A 23,857-nucleotide genomic window follows, 5' to 3' on the forward strand; every position below is an offset into this window, starting at 1 on the left:
TTTTAAAAAAAAAAAACAAAAGGTTAAATTTATAAATAAGAAAGAAAAAGGAAGGAAAAGGTTTTCGAGCCGTTCGCGTTTTTCTTTTTTTTTTTTTTTTTTTTTTTTTATTTCTCTTTCCCGCGTAAGAGAAAATTTAAATAATTTAAAAATCAAATTAAAATAATTGACTGTATAAATTAACGTGAAAAAAAAAAAAAAATGCGGGCGGGCGTAGGGAGTTTTTCGGTGCTTTTAAAGCTTAACGGAAGGAAAAAATAATAATAATAATAATAATAAAAAGGGAGACAGGGAGAGAGGGAGAGAGAAAAAAGGAAAAGCGAAGAAAATAAATAGAGACAGTTAACTATTAACTTGCCGCGTACCAAAGGTTGAAAAGTTAGGGAAAGTCCAAAATCGTAAATTAGCCTTTGGGAAATTTTTCCTCTCCATCGTTTTGACTTGAGAAAAGCGGGAAACGGAAGCGTAAAACATCAATAAAAAATTTACGAAATGAATATCGTTTTCCTTCTTTTTCTTCTTCTTTGCAAGAAAAGAAAGAAAGAAGGAAAGAAAAAAGGGAAATAAATATTGCAAGGGGGAGAAAAGGTAGAAAAAATTATATAAATGAAATTTTCATTCGGAAAATGGGAGTTGGGAAAAGAAAGACAAAAACAAAAAAAAAAGAAGAGAAGAAAGAAATTCACTTCCGGTTTAAAAAAAACTAAAAGAAAAATAAATTAAAAACCGGTACGACGACAAACTTTTCCTTTTTCTTTTTATCCTTCCGGAAAAGCGGGAAAACAAATTTTATACTTTTTTATCATTATTATTATTATTATTATTATTATTATTATTATTATTATTTTCGAATTCGTTTTTATTATTAAAAAATTTAAAAAATTGAAAATAACGTCGCGGTTGGACGACACGATTCGAAGTATTTTCAAATCGATATTTTAATTTTAATGACGGTTTTTATTATTATTATTATTATTATCATTACTATTATTTTCAAAGGAAAATTTTCCGGGAGAAGAATTCGGGGGGAGGGGAGAGAGAAGAGGGAAAAATATTAATTTTTTTTTTTTGTATAATTCTCTGAAATATCGCGTCGCGAAGAGTTTTTGCAAAAGGTCACGAAAAGTGACATTAAAGGTTCGACCTAAAAATAATAATAATAATAATAATAATAATGGTGATGATGATGATGATGATGATAATAAAAGGAAAGGACATTTACGAAACGACGCTTTTCTCCCTCCCTCCTTTTTTTAATTGATTCCCTTGCCTCGGCATCCGTGAATTAAACGTTTAGGAAAATTGAACTTTTATTAATTCAACGATTTCATCCGGTGGACCCCAGAGCGGGATTCGGGCTCTGATATAATAATAAAATTTCGAGTGTTTCCTCCCTCCCCTTCACCCTTCTACCTCCTCCCCACACAAAAAAAATTGACCCCGTTTCCCGACACGTCACCCGTGAAATTTTTCTCTTATTCCCTCTTCCTTTCGATTTCTTAAAAGCGATTTGAATATTTCCCCCCCTCCCCCATTTGTCGTCTGTCCTTTTTTCTCTCTCTCTCTCTCTCTCCCTTTCTATTCTTCTTATTTACGTGAATTTTTTTTTTTTTTTTTTTTGATCCATTTAACAATCAATTGAAATTTATTAGTTTTTATTTATTGATTTTTATTAATCACCCATGAATGAATTAATTCGACGTCAGGCCCCCCACGAATATTGAAATCATCATCAACATTAAAATACGAACGGGAACGGGGGGATGAGGGGGTGTGTGTGTGTGGAGAGAGAATCGTCTTGGCGGAAACGAGTTCGAAATGAGTGAGAAAAATGCGGCGAGAAAAAAATAACCGTTTGTCGCGGATAGATATTTTAAATATCATCATTATTATTATTATTATTATCATTATCATTTTAACGTTGGCATCGGGAGGGAGGGGAGGGGAGGGAGAGATGATGGAAAATTAAAATTGTTTTTCTGCCTACCCACTTATCCGTCATAAATTTTGTCATCTCGAATTAGGCATCCATTTTGAAATTATCGTTTACCTTCAATTCTAGGACCTCCTTAATGTGGCATCAATAATTTTTAGTTGGTGCAACTGAATCACCCCACGTGACTGACTTTACTATTATTATTATTATCATTATTATTGTTCTTAAATTTACCTTTCCTTGCGTGAATAATTCAATTTCATTATTATTATTATTAAATTACACCTTTTTTTTTCTTTTTTTTAAACAGGTAATCCTGCAATTGTTTCCGTTGGATTTTATTTTTCGATGACGTAATTTCTTCGAAAAGATTTAAACACATTGTTAAAGTCGTCGGGAAAGGATTTTCACAGTCGGTTGTTTGCGTACCTGATTTCGTTTGTCGAAGAAGAAAAAAAATCGTCAATCAATATCGGTTCGTATAAAACTTAATTTATAATAAAGAATGAGTGGAGGTTTTTTCGGTTCGAATGTGCCATGGGTTTTTTTTTTGCGGGGAGGGGGGGAGGGAGGAGGGAGTGAAAAAAAAAAATAAATTTTCCAAGCGATTTTCCGGCGCACCATCTTTTTTTTTTTTTTTTTTTTTATAATCTTTTTTAAGAGTTTGCAAAGACATAACGAAATATTTAAAAAAAAAAAAAAAAGTTTAAATTTTAAAAGAGGGAAACGTTATTTGTTGTTAATAAATGCGAAAAATTGGGGAGGGGAGGAAAGGGAAGGGAAAGGCTTTCGAAAATAATCGATAATGGGGAGACGGGGGGCGGGAAATCGCATTAAAATGTTTCAACAACTCGCTAAGTGCGTGAATCTTCTCTCTCTCTCTCTCTTTCTCTCTCTTTCTATTTTTCTCGCGGCAATAGTTTTAATTCAAAACAAACTCCCCGCTGTTTATTTTTTTAAAAATGTTTTATCGCGAAAGCCTAAATAACTCGGTAGAAACAAAGGGTACCTGTACCGACCGATCGTCTATGTAGTCTACCTAGAACGGTGGAAGCAAAAGCGTAGTCGTGGCGGAGGTGGGGGACGGGTTTCAATCTAATAATTTTCGAATACCTAGAGACTTGAAAAATTTAAGGGTTTCGCGGTTGTTAGTAAGTTAAAAAAAAACAAACAAACAAATACATTCGGTTTGAGGACTTTGTATTTCCGGTCCAGATTTTCTCGAATTAATAAAGTCAAATCGTTTCGTGATCGATACATCGAAATCGACCAGAAGCTTGCACGTAGCAACGCATGCATCCTCGAACGAAATGATCATTTCCGACAAAAACTCTTCTGACACGTCGCGTTTAATAAATGAAATAATAAAAATAATAATAATGATAATAATAATAGCGAAAAAGAAAAAAAAAAAGTTATTTCTCACTTGTAATTATATAGTAGGTTCGACTAGTTAAAACGTCTATAAAATTCATTCGGAAGAAAAAAAAAAGACTACAATTTTCTCTCTCTCTCTCTCTCTCTCTCTCTCTCTCTCTTTCTACCCGAGTAGAACTATAAAATCAAGTTTTGACAAGGAGAGAGAGAGAGAGAGAGAGAGTACGTACTACTACTTGCGTTCGTTTCAACGTTTACGGTTCAATTTTAAAGGTATATAGAAAGAAAGAGACGAGACTCGATGAAGAACATTTAGGATTAGAGAGAGGAGGACAATTAGATAGAACCTTAATAATGGCGGTCGTAATAATCAATCAAAAAAAAAAAGATATCGGGTAGCCTACCTACCTACCTACCTACCTACCTACCTACCTACCTACCCGCAGGCAACAATTGCGAAAGTTGTGTATGGTATTATACATGCATGCATGCACGCATGGAAATGGATGTTTAAGATGTATCGGGAGATTTCATTTTCTCTCTCTCTCTCTCTCTCTCTTTGCCTCTCTCTCCTTTTAAATTGCTTAATTTTATATAATGCACGTATGGTTTTGCGTGAAGTGAGGGTGAGGGGTGAGGGAGGGGAAAAGAAAAGTATTATTTAATGTAATTTACAACGGGAATTTTTAATTAATTTACTCCCCATCCCCCCTCGCCGTCGCCGTCGGTGTCGCCCTTACGTGTAATAGGAAATTATAAGAAAAAAGAGTTATAAGAAGAAGAAGAAGAGGTAAATTACAGGTTAGACTCGTTTTCGCTTGCATTATTTCACACCTTTTTCCATAAGAGAAATAAATGGTTGTTGTTGTTGTTGTTGTTCATAAATTATTATAATTAATGTTTTCGGGTAATTAACCGATGAATTTTTAATTGAGGTGTAATTTAAGTTGGTATACGTGAGTCTAATAAGTAAAAAAAAAAAATATTAAACTCATCCCAAACGTCTAGAATGAAAAAAAAAAAAAAAATACATCTGTTCCAGTTCCAGTTTTTTTTTTTTTCATTTTTTTATTTCTGCTTAATTACAATAATTATAAATAAATCTCTCAATAAGAAGAAGAGGGAGGGTAGGGGAGTGGGGAAAAGCAGAAGGGGTTTTTATTTATTTTCCGTTCAAATTTTTTTGTAATTTTTCTCCCCCTCCCCCCCTTCCGGACTAGAATAAGAAACCGAATCGTTTGAATGAATTACCTAAACGAATATTATCATTATCATTCGATGTTAATTTAACAGAGAGCATTATACGAAAAAAAATGGCGATTATCGCCTTCGTAAAAAAAAAAAATTTGTAATTACGATTTAATATAATGAGTTGAGAGGCGGTAGGGCAATGGCGGCGGCGGCGGCGCTGCACGAGAGAGAGAAACCTCATTGAAATAAATTGGATAAATTGACATTTTAAAAATCAATTTACGTCGTGGCACGTGTCTCTTAAAAAAACACCCAAAAAAAAAATGGCGTTTGAGTTTTGTTCTGATCGAATTGTTTCGAGATATCGTTTTCTATTTCCGTCACCCGCGAAATTTCTAGAAGGTTTGCAAAAGAAAGAAAAAGAAAAGGAAACGATTGTTATTACTATGCCCTTGTAAATTGTAACTGGGAAAAAAATGTCGTTAGTGACGTCATTTTATTAAACATAAATAAATAAGTAAAAGAAAATATTGTGGGCAATATAAATGACACACAGTAGTAGTAGTAGTAGTGGTGGTGGTGGTAGTGGTGGTGGTGGTGGTGGTAGTGGTAGTAGTCGGTTTCACCTTTTCAGGCAGACTATGCTAAAAAATTTATTAAATCTGACAAGTTTTTGATGTATAAAAATAGCGTACACGTCAACTTGAATGAGTCGTCGGACACGTTTTTTATTATTATTATTATTTTATTTACTGTCCTTCTCTCTCTCTCTCTCTCTCTCTCTCTCTCTCTCTCTCTCTCTCTTTCTCTATCTCTCTTTCAAAGCGCGGGTATTCGAGTCGAATGGTTTCTCAGATTGTTTCCAGGTGGGAAACTTAACGTGGAAGAAAATTTTTTTTTTTTCTTTTTGAGTTTATTTTATAGAGATTGTAAACAGTGGAAAAATTCACGAATTTAATTAATTAATAATAATAAAAGAGAGAGAGAGAGAGAGAAAGCAGACGAAAAAAAAAAGAAAGAATTAATCGAGTCGGTCGTTCGGTTGGTCGGTTGGTTAATACAGGAGGTCAAAAGCATATTAAGGACGTCAACGTGTGATATTTTTTTAAATATTAATAATAATAATAATAATAATATGTGGGGAAAAAACGACGACATACGTAGGAACCATTGGAATTATTATTATTATTATTATTATTATTTAAAATCGAGGCGGCAGGAGGAGGAGAGTCAAGTTAGTTTTTTGTTTTTCGATGTTGGTAAAATCGCTTTCGCGAGTGGGCATAAAAAATAAATTTTGTATCGAAACGTGAATCAATATAAATTTTAGTCGGGTTGTGAAAGGTTTCGTATTGGGGGAAGAGGGAGGGAGAGGGGAAAGGAAAGAAAGAAAGCGTGAAAAGGTAACGTCTAAAGGGTTGCGGAAGGATATAAGGAATATAAAAAAAAGGGAAAAAGGGAAAAAAAAGAAAATTTGATGATGTAAAGTTTTTTTTCTCTCTTTATTGAATGATAGAGAGAGAGAGAGAGAAAGAGAGGGAAAAGGGAAGAGAGAGAGAGAGAGAGGGAGGGAGAAAAGAAAAAAAAACCCTTGACTTTACTTACAAAATGATGATTCCTTCTTATGTTGTGTTTTAATTTATCCCTTTCTCTTTCCCTCTCTCTGTCCCTCACTCTCTCTTTTATCCTCTCCTTCTTTCCTGTCGTAAAAAAAAAAAAAAAAAGGTTTTACACTACAGGATTAGCTTAAATCACACAGAATTTCTTGAACTCTAATCCAATTAAATGCACGAGTTTCTTGTTTCGAAAAAAAAAAGTTAAAATCTTTTTAGTTTTCATATAATGAGATAACTTTTACGCTGATTAGGTCGAAAGCTTTTCTTTTTTTCTTTTTTTTTTTCCTCCAACTTTTCATTATTACTTTCCGCCATTTTTTTTCCTCCTCTCCCCCTCCCCTCCCTCCCCTAACTAAAATTTCCTTACTCGCTTACCCGTCACCGCCACCATCACCACCGCCGCCGCTAAATACTTTTCTTCTTCTTCGTCTTTTTTTCCACTTTCTTTCCTTCCACTTTCCCCGTTTCGTTTAATAATAATAATAATAATAATAATAATAATAATAATAATAATAATAATAATAATAATGATTTGACTTTAAATATGGATGATGTTTATAAAAAAAAAAAATCCAAAGTTTTTTTTTTTTTATGTTGAAAACAAGAGAAGAATAGAAATTTTTCCTTTTTCGGAGTAATAAAATTAAGATTGTTTTTTTTTTTTTTTTTTTTTTTTCTTACTCTCTCCCTTACCGTCTTATTTTGCTTTTCCCTCCCCTCCCCCTACCCCCTTACCTCCCCCCAATCAACCTAAGATCCCCGTCTCCCTTTAGTAAAAAAAAAAAAAAAAAAGAAAAAAAAGTTAACCAAAGTGTCGTTTTAATATTCATAGGAGTTTGAAATATTCATGAATTGAACCTTTTTTTTTCTCTCTCTCTCTCTTTCTCTCTCTCACTCACTTTTTCTTCCCTCCCTCCTCTCCTTCCTTAAAAAGTCTCCGATTCCTTCAGGAAGGTTTCAATAAATATTCTTCTTGATAAGAAAGAATTTTTCTTTTACGGGGGAAAAAAAAAAAAAAAAAAAGAAATCACGCAAAAGGCGGCGTCGGCACAAGGGGTTAAAAAAGGATGCGGGTTTTTTTTTTTTTTAAATTTAATGAATCGGAAATTTTTTATTATAATAATAATAATAATTCAACGATCCGTTTGTTTGTTTGTTTGTTTGTTTGTATCAATTGGTTGTTGTTGTCGTTGGAAATATTTAAATCGTTAAATTAAATTTTATACGGGTTAAATATAAGACGCGTTTTTTTTTTAATTAATGTTTGGTTAATGGTCGATTGCATAACCGAAAGAGAGAGAGAGAGAGAGAACGTACGTATAATAACCGATAAAATCTAATTAAAAGGTGAAAACGTTTATACGTGTGTGTGTGTGTGTGTCATGTGATTTTAGGCAACAAACAACAAACAACAACAACAACAACCAAGCCGAAATATGAAAATTTTAATTTTTTTCCTTCTTTCTTTCTTCCTTGTTTTACAAGTGAAAAAAAAATTTTTTTTTCGTGTTTTCTAATTTTTATTTTTCGGTGTGGTTGTTGCTGTTGTTATTATTATTATTATTATGAATATTAAATATGGAGAGAGAGAAAGAGAAAGAGAGAGAGAGAAAGAGAAAGAGAGAGAGAGAGAGAGAAAATTCTTTGGGCGAATAATATATTCAATTTTTTATTTTTTTTCCCTGTTAATTTGTGTCGTCGTTTTGCAGGTTTTTAATAAAAACGTTCGGCTAACGGCGATTACGCGTTCGTCATAACACGTTTCGAAGAACGTGTCGAGGAAAAGAGAGAGAGAGAGAGGAGATGGTGATGCTATGCTGAAGTGGAAAAGACGTCGTTTGTCGTGGTTTTGATTTAAAGAAGCGAGACAAAAAGAAAATCACTCATGTCCGAACGTGATTAGGAATGCAGGAGAAGATGACGATGCTGACGCCAAGTTACCCTGCCACGGAACCACCAAACGATTACACGCAACAACCCGATCAGGCACAATTGGAAGCCGACAAAAGAGCCGTTTACAAGTACGGGATATTATATCCTTCATTATTATTATTATTATTGTTATCATCGATTCCTTTGAGATTTGTGACAGGTTCGATTCCGTTCGATTTTCAGGCATCCTTTGTTTCCTTTGTTGGCTCTTTTGTTCGAACGTTGCGAACAAGCGACTCAATCCGCCGAATCTCCCAATTCCGAGAGTTTCAACATGGACATTCAAGCATTCGTGCAACATCAGGAACGGGATAGGAAACCGTTTTTACTTAACGATCCCGAAGTCGACGGATTGGTGAGTTGAAAAAGGGGGAGAGGGTGGCGGGAGGGAGGGGTGATTAGGAAAAATTGTATCCTTATTATTATTATTATCATTTCAGATGATAAAAGCGATTCAGGTTCTTAGAATTCATTTATTAGAATTAGAAAAAGTACAAGAATTGTGCAAAGACTTTTGTAACAGATACATAACGTGTTTGAAGGGGAAAATGCAAAGTGAAAATTTACTGAGGAGCGATTATAACAATTACGAAAATAATAATAATAATAATAATTCTAGTGATTCGAATAGTCCCGTCGGGAATTACGGAACGTCTCCTCACAGCTTGCAGGTACGAGACGAGGGTCGACTAATTTTCCGAAAAGAAATGATGTAAAATAACTAATGTAGAACTCCCCCCCCCTTCCCTTTCCTACAGGTCGGTTCGCTGTCGGGCACGCAAAATTCATCGCCATCGAGTTCTCCGGGTTTGACGACGAGTAACGCTTCGACACCGTTCGAGTACCTCAATTCCCACCATCCGAGCAATCACTTGCCCGTCAATCAGTATCAATTCATGCAACAGGGCAACACTTCTCTGTCGTCTGTCAATCATCAGAATCCGCCGAGTAGTCCGGGTATCGTACACGGGTCGACCCCACTCAGTCAAATCGGTGCTAATCCGTGTCCTCCGCCTAGCGAAAACAGTCTTCTCGCGGCTGGTAAGTGTCCGTGTGCGTGCGTGCGTGTGCGTGTTTTTACTTTCGACGACGATGAACGTGATTTAATTCTCTGCAGGACAGTTATCGCCGTCACCCACGACCCCAGGTTCCATGGACGAGGAAGATGATTTTTTAGGCGGAAAGGGAAAAAAACAAAAGAGAGGAGTTTTACCCAAGCACGCGACAAGCGTCATGCGTTCGTGGTTGTTTCAACATTTAGTGGTAAGTCAGTCGGTCAGAATTTTCTTTTCTTTTCTTTTCTTTGATTCACTTCCGGAAATAATAATTATTGTTTTTTGTTAACGTTCGTCGTAAAGCATCCATATCCGACGGAAGATGAAAAAAGACAGATAGCATCTCAAACAAATTTAACGCTTCTTCAAGTAAATAATTGGTTCATAAACGCGAGGCGAAGAATTCTTCAGCCCATGTTAGATGCGTCTAATCCGAGCGAAGGTAAAAACGGATTTCGAAACGAGTTTATCCGCCAAATTCATTTCATTTTATATACTCTCACTCTCTCTCTCTCTATCTCTCTCTCTTTCATTTCAGGTTCGACGAGTAACGGTGGAAAATCTAAAAAACCAAAGAATTCTGGTTCTTCCAGCAGCAAGCAAGCAGCTCAAAGGTTTTGGCCGGAAAATCTAGCACATTTACAACCTCAACTCACCGGTAATATATTATAATAAATGAAATTCGATTTATGTCTGTTGACACGACAAATTTAATGTATCGTTTTCTCTCTCTCTCTCTCTCTCTCAAGAATCAAATTTTGGTGGATCATCCGAGGAGGAAGGAAGCGACGACGATTCCGAAGAAGACGGTTTGGTAATTAACGACGACGAGGACGTTGCGGGTCGTAACAACGTGAAAAATGAAAATTATAGTTCGGATTCCGAATCGAACAACGCGCCATGACGTCGTGGCGATAGTTTGTCGTCGTCGTCGATCGTTTAACCGGAAACAAACCGCTTAACCGGATAAAGTAAATTACATAAATAAAAAAGTTTTTAAATTTCGCGCCGATTCATTCGAACGCAAATAAAATTTTGCTAGCAACAAGGAAGTTGTTTATATTTACGATCGAGTTGTAATTTTTTCTTTTTTTTTTTTAATTTAAATCCCCGTCTCTCTCTCTCTCTTTCTCACTATCTCTCCCCCGTCTCTCTGTCTTTGTCTCTCTCAAATTTAAAAAATGCATTCTGATCAAATTGATTCATTCATTCCAAAGAAAAGTGGAAGAAGAAGAAAATGAAATTTTCCCAATTCGGAGAAAAGTGGAAGAAGAAAATGAAATTTTCCCAATTTTATGAAAAGTGGAAGAAGAAAAAAGATTTTTTCCTATTCTTCTGTTTGTATTGTGACAATAATAATAATAATAATAATAATAATAATAATAATAATAATGATAATGATAATAATAACGAAAAAAATTACTTATATATATATAATTAAAATTGTTTTTAAAAAAAATTTCGGTAATCATTAATCGCCATTTTCTTTTTTCTTTTTTTTTTGCCATTGATTTTTACGCGTTGTTCGTTTGTTAATTGTATGAACGACGACGCGAAATTATTATCGACTCAAATTTTAATTTTTATAATAATTTGTAAATGTATTATAAATAATAATAATAATAATAATGATAATAATAATAATAAATCACAAATCGATTAAATCTTATTTTCCACCATTGATTAATTAATTAATTAGCTACGATCGTGCATGATGATAAATAAACGTTAGAAAATAAATAAATAAATAAATAAATATTATTTAAATAAAGTTCTTAAAAGTTTTAAAATAATAATAATGATAATAATTTCTAATTATTAAAATTTGATTGCCATATTTACAAAAAAAAATTCATTTTTTTTCCATTTTTTTTTTTTTCAAATGATTTGTGGATCTGTTACGGTAAATACGATTCGCGATGGAATTAATAATAATCATTATTATTATTCTTAATATTATTATTATTATTATTATTATTTAAATATTTGCTTTTTCATTGTTGTTACAATGTTTATCTTTTTCGTTTTCGTTTATTTCATATCAAGAATGAATCGGGTTAAAAACACGAATAAAACGAAAAAATTAAAATATTATTTAGGCTTAGTTGTAAAAGCTTGTAAATAAATAAATAAATAAATAAATAAATAAAAATGAAAAGCAGCAGCATCGGCGACGCGCATATAATTTTATATAATTATCATTATTATTATTTTTCAACGTTTGTAAATTATCGTCTGGAAATTATTATTATTATTATTATTATTATTATTAGTTTTTTTTTTTTTAATCAGAAAAGTGTCATTTATTTTTTTTTAGAAATTTAAAATTGTTTGAATATTTATAATTATAGTTTCCAGATTGCTCAAATTGCTATAAATAAAATTTTTAATTCAAATTTTTTTTGCTGTTATTCATCTCCTCCTCCTCGCCCGTTCGTTCTTATATTTAAATAATTTAAAATCTTATTAATAAAAAAATTAAAAATGTTTACCTGAAAAGTTTTGTCGAACGAATATGTTTAATTATATAAAAGAAAATTAACGGTTAGAACACGCGCCGCCATTTTGTTTTTATGTTTTTTAAAAAAAGGGCCCCGATAACGACACTCACGCCCTAATTACAATTTTTGTCCGATACGTTTTAATGTTTATTTATTTATTTTTTTTTTTTTTTTTTATTCCTCCTAATAGTTTAATTTAATTTGTTTTTATTTATTTATAAATAAATTGTCACGTGAGTAATTTAATTATTATTATTAATTGTTTTAAAATAAATATTTATTATTATTTGTTTTCGAGTGAAAATAAATTTAAAATTAATTAAAAAGAAAATGGAAAATTAATAATGTCACGCCCATATTTTTTTTTATAAATAAATACAAACACCGTTTGTACTATTATTATTATTATTATTATTATTATTATTATTAATTAATTAATTAGTGAAACTATTAAATATTTTAATTATTTACCTTGTTCCATATGTATATATGTTTTAGAATGAATCACGGTAGGAAAACTCCCACACATAGCATGGGTACTGGCTCCATGTACTCGCACGTAACCAAATCGACATCCAATTTAAAATCTACAAAATCCGTCCATTCTCTTAAATCTTTAAAAGTTCCATGGTACAAAAAACCTATAATAACAAACGGTTTTATTTTTGACGTGCAGAGAGCTTCTCTATATATTGGATTTTATGCAATCGTTTGTATTATTTTTTTTTTTTCGTTTTGAAAAAAAAACACAACAATTCATTAAACATAATTTTAAATAAGTAAAAAAAACCTTTTTTAAAATTTCAGGCTTTAAGTATTTTTACATTAATAACATCAATGTTTGATTTGTATTGTTATTCCGTGGCAGTACCAGGTTCAATTCATTATGGTTACTATTTATTTAGTTTCGATTTTGTTTACGTCGGAAACAAACATGGTAATCTATTTTTAAATATAAATTTTCCATAAATATTACTTTATCATCATATATATATATATATATTTTGTTAACAGTTATGTTTTTTTGTTTTGATTTCAGTGAGAAATGCCTTGATTGTTTTCGCTTTATTTTCACTTGTTGCATCAGTTGCCGTTTTTATCACTGCCATTATTTTAATCGTCGGACTAAGAAAAGAATATGAAAGAAAAATGGTTCCGTTTTTATATGTTTTTGCATTTTTCACTCTCTTCAGAATATTTGCATTTATATTTTTTTGCATAGTCAATGATCTCATATTTTCCTACAATGCTTTGATGTGTTTTTGTTGGGCCATATTTTCCGCAATTAATTTATACGGTTGGATTTTAATTTATTCACTTTATTTGGAATTAGAAGATTTGACAAAATTGGAAGATTTAGCACATTTAAGAGTGAGTACTTTAATTACTTTAATTTCCCCCCCCTCCCCCCATACTATATAAACCTGTATAATTTTACATTCGTTACTCGTTTTTTTTAGATGGGTACAATGACTTCATTAAATGCTTCTACAACACATTCCATAGCAGGATCTCGTCCGACAACACCTCACAGTACAATTTCTACTGCTCCAGTTCGTTAAAAACTCATTTTTACTCATATGGTAATGTCAAGTATTCTCAAACGATTAAGCTAATTTTATTTTAGTTTATCTAATTTGTACAAAACATTTAAAAATGGCATAAATGAGTTTATAATGATAAAATATCTGCAATAAGTAAGTAACTTGGCCTTTTATCATAAATTGTAAAAACAGTGTGTTAAAAATGCAAATGTTTAAATATTTTTTAACATGTACCTTTGAGTATTTTAAAAGTATTGTAGTTTATAAATGCCTTAGCCTAACTAGTAAAGATGTTTACTAAAAAAATCATTTATATCGAGAAAAAAAAAAAAAAACTTTTCATATATTTTATAAACAGAAAGAGATAAATTATTGTTATATATATTGTTGTAATCTCATTGGAAAGATTATCTGATATTTTATATATTAACAATTTAAGTTCGCATCTACAGGAATTGAGTCAGTTGGTAGAAAACTATTTTCAATCTAAATTATATTATTTTTTATGTCATTTATACTATTTTAAATCTAAAACTCAATTTTTTTGTATAAAAATAATTGAAACGATTGAGCTCAATTACATTTACATATATTTTCTTTCATAATCTACTTCACCGATTTTAAATTGAAATGTCGATTTTTTATATTTTAAAAATATGTTAGTAAGATTAAAAGTCTAAAATTATTTTATACTTTTGATATATTTATATTATAATATATTTATAATATAAATATTATATTATATAAATATTCTTTATATATATATAATATATATTATATTATATAATATATATATATAATATTATATAATATAATATATATATTATATATATATTAATAAATTAATTTATTAATTTTTCAAATTGTAATCCGTCCATTTAAAAGAGTCTCATATTTTTATATATTTGTATTATATTTTTTTGTATTTATGGCAATATAATATTTAAAAAGTTAAAAGTTTTCTCTTTTAAAAACTGTTAATCGATTTAAAATAAAATAAAATGTCAATCTTTTAAAATGAAGTATTTAAAAAAAGAAAATAAAATAAAAATTTTATAAAATTACCTTGTAACGGACGTCCAACTTCATTTGAATTCACCAAACACTAAGAAATGTTGGCTAAATTTATTTTAAAATCAATTGTACCAACCTAAAATTTACATTTTTAGTGACGTAATGCACTGTAATGGTTTCTTAGCGCTAAACAAATAATTCGATAAATATATTAAATGATAACATAATTTATTAAAATGGCTGCTGGCAATTCTATGAATTGGGGCGCTCCAGCTTTAAATTTTCAAAATTCCGACTTAACTTTTTCCGATATAAATAATTCCACGTAAGTTATTAATTTAGGCGTCATAAAATCATTAGATGATAATTTGATTAGATTGAGATGATCAAAGTTCATTTCATTTAAATTTATTTAATTAAGACTAATAATTTATTATTATTATTAAATACAGGTCAAATTATAATAGAACCCCTATGATAAACTTTCCAATCAATAGGGTTCTTGCCTCTCCTGCACCTCCGGTTCCCCCAAGACCAGTGCGAAATTCTTACAATAATAATTACGGTTCTTATTTATCATCTTATAATAATTATTCTTACGGGGGATATACCCCATCCTTTGGTGGATATAGTGGAAATTTAGGTTATGGTGGTTATGGGTTTAATAGCTTTAGGCCTACTTTTGGATCCTACGGTTCTACATATCCCGAAAATAGGTAACGTTTAATTTAATTTTATTTAAAGTACAGAAAACTCGATGAACAATTATTTAGTAAGGGATTGAATATTAAAATTTTTCAGGTTTATTCAGTTAGCAGAAGAAAGTTCTAGGCCTGCTTTTCAGTCTATTCAATCAATTCTTCATACATTTGGTTCAGTTGTTATGATGTTTGAATCATCATTTAATGCAATTTATTCATCTTATATGTCAGTACTTGGTGTCGCAGATAATTTTGTTAAACTACGAAATGCATTCGGTCAAGTTTTTTCAACATTAGCAATAATAAAAACATTAAATTGGATATATAAAAAAATTCTTTATATATTAGGTGATTAAACTTTCAACAAATTTGTATTGATTAAATTTCTTTGGATCATAATTACATGGCAATATTAATTTTTTTTTAAAGGCATTAATAAAGATCCGGAATTATCGTGGTCAAATGCTTGGAAAGAAATTTCAAACATAAATGTAGGCAACACACCAAATAATAAAACAAAGACTTGGCCATTTTTAATATTTATGTCTTTAATTATTGGAGGGCCATATCTTATTTTTAAACTTTTGAGTGAATTAAATATTCGTCCAACTCAAGGTATGTAAAATTTTTTTTTCAATCAATCATTAAGAACATTTTCCCTGGAAAATGAAACGATTAAATATTCCTGTTTTATTATAGAAATTTGGACTCCTGCTGAGCAACCAGGATCATTAGGGATTGGAATGTATGATTTTTATGCTGCCTCAAATCAAGAATTAAGCATTTCGTCACAACAAAAATTGATGATTGCTCCGAAAAAATTTCAACCAACTGACTGTCCAGGTAAAAATTTGTAATTTATTTTATGACTTAATCGATTTAAAATTTTTATTGTACATACTTACATTATTTTCAGGCTGGATACTGGCTTGTAATGAAAATAGTAAAATTGGTCTGGTACCAAGCAATTACATAGGTATTTTACTGCAGTCTGAAACTGGACAAACATATATTGAACACAACGGACAAAGATATTCGTACACTAGAAATCCAAGCGTGGGTAGTTCGTTAAATACTGATAAGTCTGAAAAAAATAATTTAAATGAGGAAGAAAGTGGTAAAAGTGTAAATTCTACAAATTAAAAAGAGTGAAAAAAGTTTTTCGGTTTATGAAATAAACCCTTTTTAACAAATTAACTTCTAAAGTTACAGAAAGACATTTTTTTATAGAAATTGTTTTAGTTAAAAAATAAATAAATATGTATAAATTAATTTTAACGATTATCCGGTACGCTATTATGATATTCGAATTTTGTATTTAATGCTTTTGCACATGTTATATATATTATTTGATATAAAATTCTTTTTTTAATTATTTCCGTCATTATTATTATATTTGCCTTGCCAAATAACCAAATTTATTTGATTCGAAAAACAGAATTTATGAGTTTAAAAAATAAAATATTTACTCACCTAAACAATTTGCACATAAATCAATGATTGATTGTTAAGTTATGAGTGCATTTAACCGATTAACACATTAAAATTATCTTTTCCGAGACAAAAATGTTTAAAAAAAAAAATTTAAAAATTATTTTTTGTAAATAAAAAAATATAAATAATTGAAAAAGCCAACTATTATTGTTATTATTATTATTATTTCTTTCTCTTTAAAAAAATTATTTAAAAAAACAATTAATCAAAAGTTAAAATAAATGCGAGTAAAATAATTTTTTATCTAAACGAAACCGAAAAAAAAAATTATTTGATCGAAAAAAAATGTGATGCTTGTTGTGTGCCCTTTCAGTCTTTTTTGTGACTTTTTGTGTTTTGTAAAAATAATAAAAGGAAGTTAATGACCGCTACAATCTTCATTAACTTTTTCAAAATAATATTTCTTTTTAACGGGATGAGGAATAATCTGAAAAAAAATTAAATTTTTTAAGGAATAAATTTTTTTTTCGATCGTTTGATGAAAAGTTTTTCCCACTCACTGTGTCAGCTCCAGGTTTCCAATTAGCTGGACAAACTTCTCCATGTGAATCAGTATATTGAAATGCATGTAATAATCTTAATGTTTCATCAACACTTCTTCCAACTGGCAAATCGTTAATTGTTATTTGTCTTAAAATTCCTTGTCCATCGATTATAAATAACCCTCTATTTTTGAATTCAACGATTATTAATTAATTAATTATAGATTTTTAATCAAATTGAAAGAAAACAATTGAATACCTTAATGTATGACCCAATTCAGGCACATAAACCCCATAATCTTGTGATATTTTTCTATTCAAATCGGAAAGCATTGGTATTTTAATGGATCCTAAACCGCCATTTTTTCTCGATGTGTTGGTCCAAGCTAAATGAGTAAAGTGAGAATCAACTGAGCAAACAACAATTTCGGCGTTTAATTCATTAAATTCAGTAATTCTATCATTAAACGCTAAAATTTCGGTGGGACAAACAAATGTACTGAAAAAAAAAAAAAAAAAAACAAAAACTAATTATATATTTTTGAAAAAAAAAAGGAAATTTCTTTGTAATGTTATTGAACTTACAAATCTAACGGATAAAACAATAGTACGAGGTACTTTCCTAAGTAATCGGTTAATTTTAAATTTTTAAATTCACCGGCTTCTACGGCAACCCCTTCCCAATAAGGAGCTTTTTTTTGAACTGTAAATAAATTACGATGAAAAAAAAATTTCAAGTGTCAACGTTTTATCAATTTGATAAATAAGGTAATTACAAATCAACAATTTAAAAAAAAAAAAAAAAACAAAAAAAAATTAGTAAAAATCTTTCGTAAATTTAGGTTTTTTAATTTTAAAAAAATAACACTACTCACCCACGGCTTTAGTCCATTGTTTTTCTTGTACGGATTCAAGAGATGAAGAATAAGTAATAACTGTAAAAAAAAATTGTAAAAAAAAATAACGAGATAACGTTATTAACATCATTTTGTACGTACTTTAGATTGTTGTACGAAATAGTAAACGTAATTTACAACAGCGCTACCAACTTAATATTCACGTTTCGACAATATTTTCTTACGCGTAAAAATGCAACGCGCATAAGATAAACATATGCAAATAATATTTTCATATATTACAAAAAAATGAAAAATGAATCGTTAATTTTTTTGACAGTTGTTTAAACTGCGTCTTGATAAATTTGATGATTTTGATTACTAAAATAAATACATAAATTTTTGTTTTATGATTTCAAAATTTTTGTTTGTTTTTAATTAAATTAAATTGTAAAAAAATATATATAAAATATTGTATAAAAATTTTTTTTGGAATTGTATCGAGTATTATTATTCGCAAAGGTATTACATATATATTATTTTAATAAAAAAAAAAAAAAAAAAAAAATGAAGTATTTTATACATAATAATAATAATTATTTGATATTAATCAACGATTAAATACAATTGAAAAGAAAAAAATTAAAAAAAAAAACAAACAAAAAAAATGATCAAATAATAAAATATATTAAAAAAATAAATTAATAAATTTTAAACGGATGGAAATTGAAATAATTAAACCTGTTTCGAGTAAGGAATGTTTGTTTGACATTATTCATTAAAATAATAATTAAAAAACTTTTCAATGTGATTTTTTACAGTATCAGAAGAAAATATTTTTTTAGAAAGTAATGAAATAAATTTATTTAATATCGAATCCAATAAAAAAAATGAATTGGCAAAAATTGTCGAAACAAAAATGCCATCCATTCGGTACACAAAACAATCAAAGATACCCATACCAAAATTATATAAAAATATTAAAAAAGGTATAAAAAACCTGTGTCAGGTAGAAATTAAATGTTAATAAAAAAATTTTCAATTAATCTCTTTTTTTTTGTGAAAATTTAGATGTGGAAAAACAAATAAAATCTCCTTCTCCTCCTCCTCCTCCTCCTCTTTCTCAATTAACAGACAAACAACAACAAAGACAACAAGAAAATAAAAAAAAATTTATGACAACATTTGATGATGTTGAAAAAAAATTAATTTATGAAAATATAGAAAAAAATTATCCGATTGATGATGATGATGGTAAAAATGATATTTGCAAATTTTATGAAGAATCGAATGATGATAAATGGAAAATGTATAAAAAATATCCCATATCTATTAACTATAATTATATATTTGAAAATGTAGAAAAAAATATAATAGAAGTGATAAAAATTCAAAATGAAATGGAAAAAATGGAGAATTATAATAATTTTCCAAATCGATTAACTGAAAAGAATGAAAGAATCGAAATGTCTTTAAAAAATTTAAAAAAGGTTAAAATACAAAATGTTATGTGGAATTTTGGTTATAAAAAAATTGAAAAAACAAAAATAATAATAATAAATAAACCGCGTAAATTCAAATACGAAATAATAATACCTGTCAAAGGTTTACAACAAAAGGAAAAAAATATAATTGATTTAAATTGTGTTAAAAAAAAAAATGTCGGAGATTTAGAAAAAGAAAAAAAAAAAGAAATAAAAACATCATCATCATCATCATCATCATCGAAATTAAATTTTTTAACTGATGAAAATCAACCTAAAACGGTATTAATAGAAGGTTTGAATTTTTTATTATTAATTTTTATTATTATTAATTTTATTCTAATTTTTCCGTGAGTTTGAAAAAAAAAAAAAAAATTTCCCTTTTTTTCCCAGAAAGTGAATTTCTGAACGCGATTTCGAACATGTTAAAACAAGCAAAATATTGGTCGGAAGATTTGGAAAAAAATAAAAATGCAACGTCGCTTCTTAAAAATAAAATATACGAAATACAAAAATGTTGCAACGAATATTTAATTTATTGCAATTCGTTACAATTTAAATTATTAAAACAAAATAAAAAAATACAAACCGATCAAATAATAACGAAAAAAATATTAGATTTTAAATTAAAGGGTGACGTTCAAAAACAAATAACGGAACTCGAATCCGAATTGGTTTCAAACAGTGAAAAATTAAATGCGGAAGCGGAAATGCTCGTTAAACTCGATGACGTATCAAATCGACAAAAAAATTATATCGATCAATATGAAAAATTTATTTTCGACGATGATGTTATTATTAATATCAATACCGTCGATGCGTTGGATGACGTCACTTCCGCGAGACTAATCAATTATAAATATTTGGAAAAACATTGTAATTTGGCTAAGAAAATAATTAAAGATAAAAAAATTGTTATTCAACATTTGAAAAAAATGATCAATGAGATGAACGATCAAAAAGATCTCGCACACAGTTTAAATGCATTTTTAAAATCTAAAATGGAAGAACATAAAAAAAAATTACCCGAAAAATAATTTCATTTTGTTTTGTTCGTACGTTTTTATTAATTAATTATCGATCGATCGATCGATTGATCGTTCGATCTATCGATCATTCGATCGAATATATTTTTGTTTCGAATAAAAAAAAAAATAAATTTTAATAATTGTTTCTCACTCATTCAGAAATCCTTTCTATTATTAACCATAAGTAAAAAATTTTTTTATTTAAAATGACGTCACGCGTGACGTCATACGAAACCGTTATTTAGTTTTTTTACATTTAAATTCGATTAAAAATCTTATCGATGATGATGAATTTTTTAAATAATTTAATTAATATTATATCGATCATTACGTAAATTGACAAGCAGAAGACGTGAATTTTACTCATACGATAATAATAATAATATTTCAAAATTTATTATCAGAATCTGACATCGTGATTTAAACCTTGACCCGTCGCCATTTCTCTTAAACCTTTCCAAAATTCGTACTCTTTTCTATCCTCATCGAATTTTTGAATTAATTCGTAATTGATTTCCAAATAGGACAATTTATTTTTCGAAATCGGATTCCATAAATTTTTCGAACATGGAATCCCACGTTTGGCAAAATCCGTCCATAATTTAGTATAATTTTTCATAACGTTAAAATCTTTCGATTCCGGTGATATTTTCGATTTTGTTACGCTTCTCCTTTGAAACAAATAAAAAAGATCGTCACCGTGACAAGTACCTTGATCGAAAAACAAATAATAATAATAATAATAAATTTTCCGTTTGTACAAAGTCCTGTGAAAAAATTTTTCCGTTAATTTTTTATTTTACCTTTCCATTCCTGCAAACCGAAAAGAGTTTTTATCGTTGTAATTTCTCCATCGTATGTAAATTTGTAAACAAATGTTGGATTTTTATCCGTTGAAAAATTACTGTGAAAATCAATGACTTGATTAATTCCATTTAAAAAATAAATCGAAGATAGAGCCTGTAATAAAACCCAATATTATTATTATTATTATCAAACAAAAGAAAAACAAAAAGAGCTCTCCTCCTAACTCCTCACATTTATATAATTTTTAACATCGAATCCATTTGGAAAGTAAAAATTTTTAATTTTTTCCAACATTTTTTCTCCCCATTCGCTTTTAGGATCCCCAATAAAATTAGCCGGTATTAATTTATATAAATTTTCATTGAAATTATTTTCATTTATTGTAAATTGACCTGTAAAAAAGTTTTTTTTTTATAGTTTAACGATATTAATAATAACTTTAACTCATAATTTGATAATTATTATTATTATTATTTACGATTTAATACAAGTAAAATGAGTCCTTCTAAATCGGTTGATCCTATAATAACTGGAACGTTTATGGTTCCTCCATTTTTGTAAAAATCTTCCGGATGCATTGTTAAAACTGCATCATCAGTTTCCGGTTCAATACATGGACAAAAAGCATTTTCGAAAAAATGTTCGTTAGGCTAAAATAATAAATTATTAACGTAATTAACGAATTTGATGACGAATAATTAGATTATAAAAGTTTACCTCAATTAATTTTAATATTTGACCGCTTTTCTCTATTAAACTTTCAACTTTGACATCTTTTAAAAAGTTTAGTAAAAGTTGGCCATCATCATCATCTTCGGTTTTAAATCCTAAAATTTCGCCTAATTTAAATGCTGATTTCCTTGGATTTTTTGAAATCGCCCAACAATTGGATGCTACTCCAGACTGAATAATTGCTTTATGAAAAAGTCCAGAGGCTGGTTTGGACATTGTCAGATAATGAACTGCAGCTCCTCCAGCACTTTCTCCACAAATTGTTACATTGTTAGCATCACCAGAAAATTTTGAAATGTTTGTTCTGCACCATTTCAATGCTAATATTATATCTTTCAAACCGTTGTTTCCCGGATATTCCTTACTTTGTAGACTTAAAAAACCTGGAATTTAAAATTAAAGACAATTAATGAGTGGTAAGATGTATGACATGATTTTAATATCTGAGGGGAAAAAAGGTTCTACCTAACGGTCCTAAACGATAATTACACGTTACAATGACGACATTTTCCGTTACTAAATAATCAGGACCATATAAATCAGAGTCACCTGATCCTGCACAAAAAGCTCCACCGTGTATCCAAAATATAACCGGAAGTTGTTCTTTTTTTGTTTCTGATGGAATCTAAAAAAAAAAAAACAAATGAATAAATTCGTTAGAAACTTACTTTTCATAAAACTAAGCTAAAAATTTGTGTTTGTGTAAAATTACTTCCGGTGTGTAAACGTTTAAAAACAAACAATCCTCATCCCTTTTTATTTCTGGCGAATTAAACAATAAGAAAAAACATGGAGAATTTGCACCTTCGACCAAAGCATTTCTTACTCCCGTCCATGGTTTAACCGGTAATGGCGCCTAAAATCCAAATTTTTTTACTTTCGATAAGAAAAATTATTGAATGCATTTTAAAATAATATATTTTACTTACCTTAAATCTTAAATTACCGACTGGAGGTTGAGCATATGGTATTCCTTGAAAACTAAAATAAGGAAAATTATTTCGGACGGAAATACATTTTTTCCCACGTAAAAATCCATCAGAAATTTCAACGATGATTTCTTCGGAAGACATTTTTAATTTTTTCCGCGTGAGCGTTTTCGTTTAATAACCACCAAGGTCAAATTAATGTTGTTTCTTGTTTCAAGGACAACCATTCACTTAATTGCCATTTTTTTTACATGCAAAAAAAAAAAAAGAAATAAACATTATTTAAATATTATTAAATAAAATTTCAATAAAAAAAAAAAAGGAAAAAAAAATTATTTTTTCTAACTTGTTTCCTTAATTTGAAGTTAAAAAAAATTTCTTCATAAAAAAAAATTATCAATAAATTAAATTAATTATTATTAATTATTAATAAATAAATGAATTGATTGATTAATTAATTAATAATTCACACACACATTTTTTTTAAACGTATCAAGTTGTAAATGTTAAAAAAAAAAATAATTTATTTATTAATAATAAAAATTTTATTGCATTAAAATTTATTCAATCGTGCAATTGATTAAAGTAGTAATAAATAATTTTATGGGTAAAATTCATATGAGAAAAAAAAAAAAAATGAAAATTATAATAAAACGCAAAAAGTTTTAATAAAGTTACCATTTTTTATTATTAATTCATGCATCGATAAGTCATTTATTTATTTCAATAAAAAAAAATAAAATTTAAATAAAATAATTTAGATTAATATTAAAAAAAAAAAAAAAAACTTCAATCCACTAATTAATACTTTTTATTCTACTTAATAAAACTGAATTAGTTTTTAATTATTTTAACCGATAATTTCAAATTTCATTTAATTTATATGAATTCAACCTAACAGACGATATTTTAACCTTTTTTTTGAATAAAAACGATATAATAATTTAAATAAAAGCTGTTAAATATTAAAAAAAATTTCAATTAAACGATCGTCGAAAAAAAAAAGGTTGGTGACGTAAAATTGAGAAAAAAAAATTTTGGAATGGGTTTCGAAAAAAAAAAAAACAAAAAAACAAAATGGCGCAATGCAGTGAATGAGAGAGAGAGAGTATTTGTTATTATTTTTTTCATATAAAAGAAAGCAGCTCTTTGTTAATGTACACGACATATTATTTATATTAAAAGTTTTAATTTATTT

The 23,857-nt window shown here is 28.7% G+C and overlaps 5 protein-coding genes across 5 annotated transcripts; 3 read left to right on the plus strand and 2 right to left on the minus strand.

The window, feature by feature from the left end:
* Positions 1-8,025: 8,025 nt before the first annotated feature.
* On the plus strand, positions 8,026-10,011 carry Phum_PHUM569520 (Homeobox protein PKNOX2, putative; the record flags this gene model as incomplete). Its single annotated transcript, XM_002432043.1, has 8 exons — positions 8,026-8,141; positions 8,236-8,407; positions 8,493-8,723; positions 8,811-9,093; positions 9,170-9,315; positions 9,411-9,549; positions 9,646-9,765; positions 9,857-10,011. The coding sequence occupies 8 exons, from the start codon at positions 8,026-8,028 to the stop codon at positions 10,009-10,011; spliced, it is 1,362 nt and encodes a 453-aa protein (XP_002432088.1).
* Positions 10,012-12,107: 2,096 nt separating this feature from the next.
* Phum_PHUM569530 (uncharacterized protein) lies at positions 12,108-13,170 on the plus strand (the record flags this gene model as incomplete). Its single annotated transcript, XM_002432044.1, has 4 exons — positions 12,108-12,317; positions 12,416-12,545; positions 12,648-12,979; positions 13,069-13,170. The coding sequence occupies 4 exons, from the start codon at positions 12,108-12,110 to the stop codon at positions 13,168-13,170; spliced, it is 774 nt and encodes a 257-aa protein (XP_002432089.1).
* A 1,470-nt stretch (positions 13,171-14,640) lies between these two features.
* Positions 14,641-16,010, plus strand: Phum_PHUM569540 (Peroxisomal membrane protein PEX13, putative; the record flags this gene model as incomplete). Its single annotated transcript, XM_002432045.1, has 5 exons — positions 14,641-14,882; positions 14,968-15,215; positions 15,297-15,482; positions 15,567-15,710; positions 15,784-16,010. The coding sequence occupies 5 exons, from the start codon at positions 14,641-14,643 to the stop codon at positions 16,008-16,010; spliced, it is 1,047 nt and encodes a 348-aa protein (XP_002432090.1).
* Positions 16,011-16,719: 709 nt separating this feature from the next.
* On the minus strand, positions 16,720-17,830 carry Phum_PHUM569550 (Peroxiredoxin-4, putative; the record flags this gene model as incomplete). Its single annotated transcript, XM_002432046.1, has 5 exons — positions 16,720-16,788; positions 16,862-17,027; positions 17,103-17,342; positions 17,429-17,546; positions 17,719-17,830. The coding sequence occupies 5 exons, from the start codon at positions 17,828-17,830 to the stop codon at positions 16,720-16,722; spliced, it is 705 nt and encodes a 234-aa protein (XP_002432091.1).
* Positions 17,831-21,468: 3,638 nt separating this feature from the next.
* Positions 21,469-22,803, minus strand: Phum_PHUM569560 (Esterase FE4 precursor, putative; the record flags this gene model as incomplete). Its single annotated transcript, XM_002432047.1, has 5 exons — positions 21,469-21,648; positions 21,716-22,113; positions 22,196-22,355; positions 22,443-22,586; positions 22,660-22,803. 5 exons carry the CDS (start codon positions 22,801-22,803, stop codon positions 21,469-21,471), a joined length of 1,026 nt encoding a protein of 341 aa, XP_002432092.1.
* Positions 22,804-23,857: the final 1,054 nt, after the last annotated feature.

Source organism: Pediculus humanus, genomic scaffold (assembly GCF_000006295.1).
Source record: "Pediculus humanus corporis 1103172108302 genomic scaffold, whole genome shotgun sequence".
In the NCBI taxonomy this organism is placed as follows: domain Eukaryota; kingdom Metazoa; phylum Arthropoda; class Insecta; order Psocodea; family Pediculidae; genus Pediculus; species Pediculus humanus.